Source organism: Mustelus asterias, chromosome 3, assembly GCF_964213995.1.
Source record: "Mustelus asterias chromosome 3, sMusAst1.hap1.1, whole genome shotgun sequence".
NCBI classification, from domain to species: Eukaryota; Metazoa; Chordata; class Chondrichthyes; order Carcharhiniformes; family Triakidae; genus Mustelus; species Mustelus asterias.
The window spans coordinates 30,138,899-30,151,184 of record NC_135803.1 but is presented as its reverse complement, the minus strand read 5'-3'; the positions used below and the strand labels follow the sequence as shown (position 1 = coordinate 30,151,184).

At 41.4% G+C, this 12,286-nt stretch overlaps 1 protein-coding gene across 10 annotated transcripts in view; it reads right to left on the bottom strand.

The window, feature by feature from the left end:
* Positions 1-12,286, bottom strand: part of lrch3 (leucine-rich repeats and calponin homology (CH) domain containing 3) — a 128,988-nt gene that overhangs the window by 81,973 nt on the left and 34,729 nt on the right. For all 10 annotated transcript variants that reach the window (XM_078206822.1, XM_078206828.1, XM_078206806.1 and 7 more), the window contains exons 2-3: positions 10,773-10,917; positions 8,107-8,233 (exon numbers count right to left, since the gene is read on the bottom strand). In XM_078206822.1, coding sequence (XP_078062948.1) covers positions 8,107-8,233; positions 10,773-10,917 — 272 coding nt within the window. The remainder of the gene's footprint in view (positions 1-8,106; positions 8,234-10,772; positions 10,918-12,286) is intronic.

Here is a 12,286-nt window from a genome sequence, read left to right as displayed (position 1 = left end):
AATTGCAGCAAGACCTGGGCAATATCCAGATTCAAACTGACAAGTGGCAAGTAACATTTAATCCACACAACTGCCAGACAATGACCATCTCCCAACAACAGACAATCGAACTATCACCCCTTCACATTCAATGGCACGACCATCCCTGAATCCCCATCCTGGGGTGTTACCATTGATCAGAAACTGAACTAGCCATATAAAGACCGTGGCTAAAAGAGCAGATGCAAGGCTAGGAATCCTGTGGTGACTCTGACTCCCCAAAGCCTATCCACCATCTACAAGACACAAGCCAGGAGTGTAATGAAATACACTCTATTTTTCTGAAAGAATGCAGCTCCAACAAAACTCAAGAAACCGTCCAGGAAAAAGCAGCCCACTTAACTGGCATCCCATTCGAACATTCACTCCCTCCATAGATGAACAGTGGTAGTAGTGTATAACATCTATGAGATGCACTGCAGAAATTCGTTAAGGCTCCTGGAGGCAGCTCATAGAATCATAGAATTCCTGCAGTGCAGAAGGAGGCCAATCAGCCCATCGAGTCTGCACCGGCAACAATCCCACTCAGGCCCTATTCTTGTAACCCCACATATTTACCCTGCTAATCCCCCTGACACTAGGGTCAATTTAGCATGGCAAATCAACCTAATCTGCATATCTTTGGACTGCGGGAGGAAACCCACGCAGACACGGGGAGAATGTGCAAACTCCACACAGTGACTCGAGGCCGGAATTGAACCTGGGTCCCTGGCGCGAAGGCAGCAGTGCTAACCACTGTGCCACCCACGTGCCGCTCCTTCCAAACCCCTGGCTTTGCCCACCTAGAAAGGCAGCAGACACATGGAAACACTACTTGGAAGTTCCCCTCCAAGCTATTCAACATCCAAAATTTTAAAAATACCACCATTCTTTCACTATTGCTGTGTCAAAATCCTGGAATTTCCTCCCCAACAGCACTGTGAGTGTACCCTCAACACCACATGGACTGCAGTGATTCAGCAAGCAGCTCACAATCATCTTCTCAAGGGCAATTAGTAATAAATGCTAGCCGAGCCAGCAACACCCACATCCCGTGAATGAATAAAAAGATGGGATATGCTAATATATGACATAGATACAGATGTACTACTGACATCAGTCAGTCATGTGTTAGACTCGCGCTGAAACAGAAGGGTTGGAACACCATGCCTAGGAACAATATGCCTGTTCTGTAACCTATTTGTATGTAATACTAATGACCAGTTGTTAAACAGACACCAGAGTTTGACTGCGCAATCTGTCTACTAATCAAGTACCATGTCTCGAGTCCACAGATTGAAAGACCATCTAACAACAACAACATAGATACAAAAATGACTGTGATAGTGGTGAATGTTTCTTTTTTGGATTCAAGTAATGTTTAAAGTCAAGTTCATACAACATAGAACAGTACAGCACAGAACAGGCCCTTCGGCCCACGTTGTTGTGCCGAGCTTTGTCTGAAACCCAGATCAAGCTATTTCCTCCCTATCATCCCGAAGTACTCCATGTGCCTATCCAATAGCTTCTTAAATGTTCCTAAAGTTTCTGACTCCACTATCACTGCAGACAGTCCATTCCACACCCCAACCACTCTCTGAGTAAAAAACCTACCTCGGACATCCTTCCTATATCTCCCACAATGAACCCTATAGTTATGCCCCCTAGTTACCACTCCATTCACCCGAGGAAATAGTCTTTGAACGTTCACTCTATCTATCCCCCTCATCATCTTATAAACCTCTATCAAGTCTCCTCTCAACCTCCTCCGCTCCAAAGAGAAAAGCCCAAGTTCCCTCAACCTTTCCTCATAAGACCTACCCTCCAAACCAGGCAACATCCTGGTAAATCTCCTTTGCACTCTTTCCAGTGTCTCCTTCTGAGGTGACCAGAACTGCACACAATATTCCAAATGTGGTCTCACCAAGGTCCTTTTGAAGAGTCTTTTTCAACTTTTTCAGTATTCTCTTCAGTAAGAAGTCTCACAACACCAGGTTAAAGTCCAACAGGTTTATTTGGTAGCACAAGCCACTAGCTTTCGGAGCACTGCCCCTTCATCAGGTGAGTGGGAGTTGTGTTCACAACTGTTGTGTTCACACCTCAACCAAGATCAGGGCCTTTGAAGGCAAGTATCTACGATCTCTGGAGGAACAAATTGGGGCCTTACTCGGTTTTTCTTTTCACTTTCTTCTATTAATTTCTATTCTCTTTATAGCTCATTTGACTTTTGGACTTTCAGGTGCAACTTAAGCGATTATTAACAAATTGAGAAAAGTGTACATTTAGCTGAACACTTCGATAAAATTCAGCAAATTTTATAAAATATATGCAACCTAGTAAATCAAAACTTCATTACACAGCTTCCTTACAAGCAGATTGCTGATAATTCTCATGGGCTCTTTCCAGAACACAGCTACAAACCAGGGACTGCCCTGATCGAAGTTCAAGCTGGTGGTCAGGCAGTCTGAACTGGGATGAGGGACTTGGAAGATATTTTCTTGGAGCACATCCAGGTCTCCAATTTAGTTTCCATATCTATCCTCCACTGCAACTTTGTCGTCAATTTCAATTGGAGCAGGTTTGTAGTTGCCAAATTTCTTGTATCTTCATCAACCAGCTTTCCATAAAGTTGTACAGTTATTTTGCCAGAATTGTACGTCTTACAGTTTAAAATAAACTTTGAGATCATCACTGAACCATTTTTAAACTGAGTTAGAAAAGAATAAAAGTCAAATCTTTCCAAGGGACTTATTAAAAAAGTTGATTCTTTTTCGATTCCAATGCTACATATGGAGAGCTTACTTAACAACGGTTCCTTGGACTGAATTTCTTGCCCATCGGGCATGTGCATTCAGCGGGCAAGGAAGCAAGAATGAAACATGGTCCAGGCCGTAGGCAGCCCCAGAGTGCAAGATCAGCAGGAAATGCGCACTATGAAAGGCTGAGTGTTGCCGGGGAGGGTGGAATGAGATCTGGCGCCAAGAAAAAGGAGGGTGCGGGCTGGCACTTCCCATGTGGTCTCTCAGAGGGGCAGCCTCTCTGAGGGAGCTGCTGCCCCGTAAAAAATAAATATTAGTGGAAAACCTAAGCCAGGTTATCCAGGCAGCACAATCATACACAGACCTCAGTCCCCAGACACATTTGTTAATTCTATTTGAACCCTGACCTTTCATCCCACCCTGGATCAAGGTTGCAGCTTAAACATAAAGCCCGCCTTGCCAATTTGCCCACCTGACAACTGCAAACGCCCCCAAAACATCTTGGACACTGACCTCTTTGACATGATTGTGATGGCAAACAGCACAGGAAACCACAATGAACACCAGGGCCACAATTCTCCCATCCCGCTGCACTAAGATGGGAGATTTTCACGTCGGCCGATTTGCATGGTTCGCGCATGTGTTCCGCCCCGATAGCGACTCCCCGCATCAGCTCCTGCCAGAACTTGGCGGGGAGGTGCCAAGACAATTTAAATGATCATTTAAATATAATTTAAATTTGATTAGCAGCATCCACCCCCGCCAGAGTGGTTCACTCCAGCGGGGATTACAGTAGCTCCCCACTAATGGGGAACTGGTGGCCCGACCCTGCTGGAGTGAAGGTGAGTGGGCGTGGGGCAATCAGGACTTCCCAGAGGGCACTGGCCTCTTGGCAGTGCCAGTCTGGGACTCCGGCACTGCCCCAGGGGCAAAGTGCCAATGTCCAGGGGTACCTTGGCACTGCCCATCAGGCATGGGCAACATCTACTTTCTTGATAAAGACAGAAACAAAATGGTTCATTTCAGGCCTCAGCCATGCCCTTGGCCTCAATGTGTTAATCCTTTTCTTTGGGCCCTAATCAGCCCCACTCCTCCTTTTATCACCTTTTCATTATTTACATGTGTATGGAAGATTTTTGAATTCCCTTTTATGTTGGCAACCTGTTTCTTTGCTTCTCGTTTATTTTTTCATTTCCCTTTTATACTTTCTATATTGACCTGGTTCTCAATTATATTATCGACCTGACATCTGTCATACAGGTCCTTGTTGTGCTCCACTTTATGCTCTATTTATTTTGTCATCCAGGAAACTCTGGCTTTGTTTGTCCTATCTTTACCCATCGTGGCCTTGTCTCCCACTGTACTTATCACTGTTGCTACTGCTCAGGTCATGCTCTCTGTCATTCTTTTTGGAGCTTAAAGTTGTTCAAAAAGTACCTAAAAGACCTTTCTTGGCACCTAGTTCGGCACTGTGGTAATGAGAGATTTTTCTCTCCAAGTCTCACTACACTTGGCTCCACTCTAAAAACAGATTTTGCATTTGCACCACAATTTTAGGCAGGCTAGCAGGGGAAAACTGCCTGAAACCAACATTCAAATTACAGTCCAAACACACCCTTGTAACTCCACAATTAGTGGCTTCTGGGTGTAACTGCTTGCTCTAAATTCTTTTTGAATTCCTTTGAAGACTACTTTCTGGTCCCAAGCTACTAAATGAGCACAAAGCATACATTAAAAACCAGATTATTATTTTCATTAAATGAAACAGGTCCAATGTTTGCCAGTTTATTTGACACCAGCTCATCTGATAGTTCAGTTGGCTTGAAGTGAGCAGGAAAGACCCAAGAGCTCTGAGACTTGATCCCTAGTCTATTAAATTAAACTCAACTACCGAAACAGCTGGGCCACTCCAATTGCCACTGTCTCTGGTTTAGAAAACAGGGGACGAAAAAAAAATAGTGAGAAGGAAACCACAAAAGAACTGTAAAAATGTTGGAAGCAAAAGGAAAAAGTAAATCAGCAATGTGATTCAGACTCGTGATTTAACTCTGGGCTCTTGAGAATTTAACATCCTTTTAAACATATTGATGTCATAAACCAGCAGTCAGTTTTGTTGGCTCTGACAAGGATAGGGATAATAAATGAATGTGGAGGACAAACAAACAAAGGTCGGAACTGAGGGATCCAGTGAAGAACAAAGATTTATGTGATAAATATAAGTATTTCTTCAAGTTTCAGATCTAAATAATAAAATGACAGAAATAAAACAGACAAGTATTTTTAAAACTATGACTACCAGTGGACCTAAAGTGACAGCAACAGACCCACCCCACATCATACATCTCCTCTGCTGCAAAGGAAATAGGAGATATAATTGAAGTTATAAACTACGACAGTTGGTGCTAATTAGAACACTTGAATGCTCATAAAAAGAAAATCTTGCATTTAGTCTTATTAGAATAGAGACAAAAATTCAAACAATCAGAATGACAACGGGAAAAACTGTTAAAGTGATGAGCCACAGAGTTAGAGAGGGCATTTGTGCACGCAAGTGCTTTCTCTCACACACGCTCTCTCCCTTGCTCGCATAGAATGTTTCCGTATCTGAGTTCTGAATGGTACTGAACATGGTGCAATCATCAGCAAACTCCTGCAGTAATATCCTGGGACCGGCCTCCCATAACCTAAGCCAGCTTTCTTTGTTTTCGGAATGACTCATATCAATGGAGAGCTTTCGAACTGATTTCCCCTGATGTCAATTTTGCTAGGGATCTTTAACACCAGTCAGGTCAAATGCTGCCTTGGTGTCAAGGACAGTCATCCTCACCTCATCTCTGGATTTTTAAAAATTCATTTGTGGGATATGGGTGTCGCTGGTTGGCCAGCATTTATTGTCCATCCCTAGTTGCTCAAGGACAGTTGAGAGTCAACCACATTGCTGTGGCTCTGGAGTCACATGTAGGCCAGACCAGGTAAATACGCCAGATTTCTTTCCCTAAAGGACATTAGTGAACGAGATGGGTTTTCCGACAATCGACAATGGTTTCATGGTCATAGTAGATTCTTAATTCCAGATATTTTTATTGAATTCAAATTCCACCATCTGCATTGGAGGGATTCAAAGCCAGGTCCCCAGAACATTAGCTGAGTTTCTGGATTAAAGTCTAGCGATAATACCACAAGACGATCAGCTCCCCTTAATTCAGCTTATTCCACATTCAGACCAGCATTGCAACAAGAGCTGGAGCAAAGTTGGTCTGGTGGAATTCACTGCGTATCAGAAGGTACGTTACTGATGAACAATTGCTGGATAGCAATTTTCATCACTTTGCTTATAATTTGAGTGCAGAGTGATGAAGCTATAGTTGGGTGGATTGGATTTGTCCTGGTTTTTGTGGCCAGGATATACCCGAGACATTTTCCACACTATTTGCTAGATCCTAGTGGTTGGAGCTACACTGGAATAGCTTGGCTAGGGACCAGGATTGTTCTGGAGCATGCTTCATCCAGTACTATGCCACAATGTTGTCAGAGTTGCTGTCGTTTCCTGTATGAGCCATGGTTTGATATCATATTTGAGGCGGCATAGTGGCTAGCATTACTGCCTCACAGAGCCAGGGACCCAGGTTCAATTCCTGGCTTGGGTCACTGTCTATGTGGAGTTTGCACATTCTCCCCATGTCTTCGTGGGTTTCCTCCGGGTGCTCCGGTTTCCTACCACACCCAAAGATGTGTGGGTTTGGTGGATTGGCCATGCTAAATTGCCCCTTAGTATCAGGGGGACTAGCTAGGATAAATGCATGGGGTTATGGGGATAGGGCCTGGGTGGGATTGTGATCGGTGGAGTAAATCGAACTGTCTGGAGACTGGCATCTATGATGTTTGGGACCTCAGGCCAAGGCTCATCAGGCACTTACGGCTGAAAATGCTTGCAAATGCTTCAACAGTTTTTGCTCTGAAGTACTGGGTTCCCCCACCACTGAAAATGAGGATGTTTGTGGAGCTACTTCCTGTGGTCAGTTGTTCAATTTTCTATGACTATTCATGGCTGGGTGTGACAGGACTATACAGCTTTGACATGACCTTTGGTTGTGGGATTGCCGAGCGCTATCTATAGTTGTTAAGTAAATTAAGTAGTCTATTAAACAGTTTTCATTTTGGCTCTTAATTTCGTCTGAGTGGGCTATCTATAGCTTCTTTATAACCCTGCCTTGCTCCTCCATTCCCCCAAGCCATTTAAAATGCTAGCCTATCTTTTACTTTTCACTTCTGAGAAAGGATTAGGCTGCAACACAAACTGGTCTTTTCATTTTACTAATGTTGAGCAAATCGATATTTCCAGCATATGCTTTCCCCCTATGATTTACAGCCTTTTTTAATGTTGAGATATTGCAGAGGGTGTGTTGTTTTATTAGGACAGAGTCATTATATCAAGTAACACACAATGTGACATTCTGCTCCGAAGGGGTCTGCTCTCTAAGGCCACAAGGTGCTCGAACATCCTGAGATTAATTAGCAGTTAACTGGCCAAATGAATATTATGACTCCTGAGGTCAACTGAGTTTCCTTTGTGTTGCTAAGCAAATCCGTAAGCAGGAAGAGATTGTTTTTGTCACAAAAATACGTGACATCTGAAACAGGATGGACATACACAAAAAACTGCATAGCTGATTATTTCATTATTTCAGACCACCAATAAATAGCATCCAGGGTTACCTGATAAAACGTTGACATCTTTACCAAAATGACAGATTCAGAGTGTGTCATTCAGCAATATGACAAGCAATCTCAGAAGAGATTTTGAACAGCTGTAGATAATTTCCAAAATGCATCATTGGCATAGTTAGCAGTTACTGGCTATCCATAGTTATTCTGTGGGCTTATGATTCACTTTCAAATATTCTGACTCATTTAGCACCATACTATTGAGTACCATTTGAAGTCCCAAAGATTAGGCTCGTGGAATTTTCTACTTCTGTTGGGTGTAATAAGTTATATGAGCAGAGTTCCTCTCCCAGAGCTCATTAAATAAAATCTGAAGCTAAAACATGGGTGTAGAATTCTGCTGAGAACTTATCTTTATTCCCCATTTTCTTAAGTAACAGCTAATTTCTTGAAACATCAAGTCAAGAACCAAATAAACAAATTTTAAAAATGTAACTGACATCTGAAATCACATTTTGTGAACATTCAAAAATGAAAGACTACTCCAGATTTGGGATGCGATGGGCAATGTATTTGATATATTATCAGTAAGATAGGCTGGATGGCTTTTCCTGTTTGTCATTTCTCATATGTTTGCATTGTCCAACAGGGATTTGGTACTTACGAGCTCTGTTAATTGTCGTAGTAATCCTACTTCCTCTGGTACAGATATTAGTTTGTTGTTACTTGCAATTAGAACTTTTAAAGGGAGAGTACAAATATGTCCAGGTAATGTTGTGAGCTGGTTACGACTGCGGGAATAAAAAGACAAATGGAATGTTATTACTCAAAAGGCAATGTCAGGCAAGATTCCCTTGAGAAATGTCAAATTGTTCATGAAACCACATTCCAGCATGAATCAACTATCAATTTAATACACCTAATTTGCTGTTCATGATGCAGTTTCCTCTACGTTGAGGAGACAACTCACGGATTGGATGGTTTCTTTTTTGAAACAACTCAGTTCAGTCTAGCATTATCCTGAGCTTCTGGCCATTTTAATTCTCCACTGACTCTTTGATCTCTCTGTCTAACGTCATTGATCTGAAATGTTAACTCGGTTTCTCTCCACAAATGTGCCTGAACTGATGAGTATTTCCAGTGTCCCATACATTAACCCTGAAATGCTTCCTGATTAAGTAGATAAAAATTGCAAAGGATTAGAATGAACCTCATATCAAATGATTCCCTCCCACAAATTTTTAAATCAATACATGGCAGTGGACATCGTCAAGTTCTATTTAATGACTTCCTACAACTCGAGGAGATCTTGAAAGCATTAATTGAAAGAATCAAAGGGCGACTGCTGATTCTCATTAGTCCCTTGGATTCCTGATGGATTTTAACTTTACACTGGAAGCAGTTCTCCAGGATGGTTGTGAACAGTGCTTTGATTGTTTTCAATTTTCAATGATTACAAACACAGGGTGCAAGAAAACTTGTGAAATGTAAGATATGTCCAAACAGTTCATTTTCATGGTTTGAAATTTCCTGGCTGTATTGGAACGGCTTCCTCTGGTTTATGCGAGTGTCCCAGGATCAGGTCAACATGGATTTTTCTTTCTGCTCAATTCCAGAAAGCCTTTCAAGTCAATGCCCTAAAGGGCAAGGTGGTCGCAGCATGAAGATTACCAATGTTGTGTTGCTTTAAGACCGTAAGAAATAGGAATAGATGTAGGCCATTCAGCTCTTTACACCTGCTCCACAATTTAATAAGATTATGGCTGATCTAACACTCAGCAAGTCCACTTTCCTGCCTTATCTCCATAACCCTTAATTCCCAAGCTGATTAAAAACCTATCAATCTTAGCTTTGACTCAGCCTCCACAGCTTTCTGGGGTATAGAATTCCAAAGATTCGCCATTCTCAGAGAGATAAAAATTCTTCCTCAAATCCATCTTAAATGAGCACCCCCTTATTCTGTAACTATGCTCTCTAGTTCTACACTCTCCCATGAGATAATGCCAGTAGTCCCTCTGCAAACATTGGAGGACCTCAAATCTTTGCTCTTGTGGAAAATTGTACAAGCTCTCAGAATTTCAGACAAGGAAAGAATGTGCATTCCAAACTGGGCAATTGGACAACGTAACTGTGTGGATATCTCAGTAACTTAGAAATTTTAAAACCTGATAACTAGGATCTGCTGAGAATAAAACAAAAGCCTCTCATTTACAGAAATTAAACGTCTGAATTAGAAAAATGCATAGGTGAACAAACTTTCCGTTTTGGCTTCTTGTATAAATTTAGACAAGGTAATTTGATGGATAAAATAATAAAAACAATACTCACCTAGAATATTAAGAGTTTTCAAACTTTAATGAATGCAGTTCACCCCTTTCAACTTGTTAATTGTCTTTCTCTCATTTCCAAAATCCTTCTGCCAGGATCCCACATTGGTCCAGAGCCAGGAAGATCACAGATTCAATTCTTAGTCTCAGCATATTTGGTTTATCTCAAATGCACTACTTTGGCTTTAGTGTACAAAGGGAGTCGAGACATGAAAAAGAGCACCAAGAATCCTGCACTAGGTAATGATTCGTTGGCAAATGTGTGTGTAGGCATTTAATATAGATCGATGCTCTTAATTATCAAATCGCATGAAGAATAGGAACTTATAATGATATAGCAGAATCATAGAATCCCTACAGTGCAGAAGGAGACTATTCAGCCCATCGAGACTTCACCGACCACAATCCCACCTATCCCCATTAACCCATGAATTTACCCTAGCTAGTCCCCCTGACACTAAAGGGCAATTTAGCATGGCCAATCCAACTAACCTGAACACCTTTCAGAGGAAACCGGAGCACCCGGAGGAAACTCATGCAGACACGGGGAGAATATGCAAACTCCACACAGACAGTGCTAACCACTGTGCCGGCCGCATGCCACCCCAAAGCTGTCAGTAACTGGAACTGCACCCCTTGAAAGAGAGAAAATTGGGATTGTGGAGAGAAATAGGACTTTTTTAACCTGGGGATAAACATGGAACCTAGGAACCCAGAGTATTAGTTCTCAAGCAAATACTTGATCTTTGGTTACTGAAACATACATTTCTTTCTGGTTCTTAAGCAGATTCAAAATAAAAACAATGTAATCTAAACAATGAGGTAACCTTCTGCTACTTATTCATTATGATCATCTTTTCTTTCCCATTGCGTCTCCTCACTGATAAAAAATTTTAAACTCAATTTTTATTAAATAGGATGATGTGGCTAAGTGGGTAATGGAATCTGTCCAGATGTGTGGATAATTAGTTGCATAATCTGAAACAAAAAGACTTCTCCGTACCTGATGTTTAAGAACGTTAAAGATTGTAGGTTTAGAATGGCTTCTGGAATACTTCGTATACAATTCTGATAGAGGTTAAGGCTCTCCAATGACACAAAGTAACAAACTTCAGCTGGAATCTCTATCAATCTGTTCTTGGATAGATCTACGAGAAGGGGAAAAAAACCATTAAGAAATTAGTTAAAATTACTATGCAGAGGATCAGAATTAGTGACTAATTAGCAGGTCACTAGACTAGCAAATTTTGGACAGACAGCACAATGTTGCACAACCATACACACAGAATCATGGAAAGTAAAAACATAGCTTTCAAATAAGTGTATCAGATTTAATATGGAAGCACTAGATACATAGAAGCCCAAAATAACAGATGAGCTCAAAGTATAAAAAGCATTGCTGAATTACATGTAGAAAGAAGTAACTTTAATTCTTGCATTTCTTTCTGAAACAAATTGGCTTCTCAAAATGTGATATTACACATTCAGAAATGACTGAATAGCAGGAAGACAGCACTTAAAAGATTTTTAGGAACAGCATTGAAGTATTTTACAATGATACTCGACATAAATCACATATATGACATTCAGGGAAGGTTTTTTAAAAATTCACAATTAAGATCTAACCGTATGTTATAAGTCCTTATCTATTTTTGAAGAAGCATTGTTGTATGCCCAATATTTTACTTCGTAACTTTCCCATACCATTCTCTAGAGTCCTTTGTACTGCTGAACTTCATGGCTCTCCTCTTCTGCTTCCAAGATATAAACATTTCTTTCTCCACCCACCCTTATGGCTGGCATTGACTCAATGGGCCGAAGGGCCTTTTTTGTGCTGTAAAACTCTATGACTCTACGATACATCTTTTGATAGTTCTGATATCTCACTTTGTCCATCGATTTATTTTATGTAATATTTTCCCGTTCTTGATTTTTTTTGTTTATCTATAATGTCAGTTTCTTTATGATCTATACTCTTCGATATTTGCTTATTTTACTTTGCAATATGTTCTAATTGTCTCTGATCATTAGGGTTTCCTGGTGTTTTACCTATTTAGAACATAGAACAAAGAACAGTACAGCACAGAACAGGCCCTTCGGCCCACGATGTTGTGCCGAGCTTTATCTGAAACCAAGATCAAGCTATCCCACTCCCTATCATCCTGGTGTGCTCCATGTGCCTATCCAATAACCGCTTAAATGATCCTAAAGTGTCTGACTCCACTATCACTGCAGGCAGTCCATTCCACACCCCAACCACTCTCTGCATAAAGAACCTACCTCTGATATCCTTCCTGTATCTCCCACCACGAACCCTATAGTTATGCCCCTTTGTAATAGCTCCATCCACCCGAGGAAATAGTCTTTGAACGTTCACTCTATCTATCCCCTTCATCATTTTATAAACCTCTATTAAGTCTCCCCTCAGCCTCCTCCGAGAGAGAACAGCCCTAGTTCCCTCAACCTTTCCTCATAAGACCTACCCTCCAAACCAGGCAGCATCCTGGTAAATCTCCT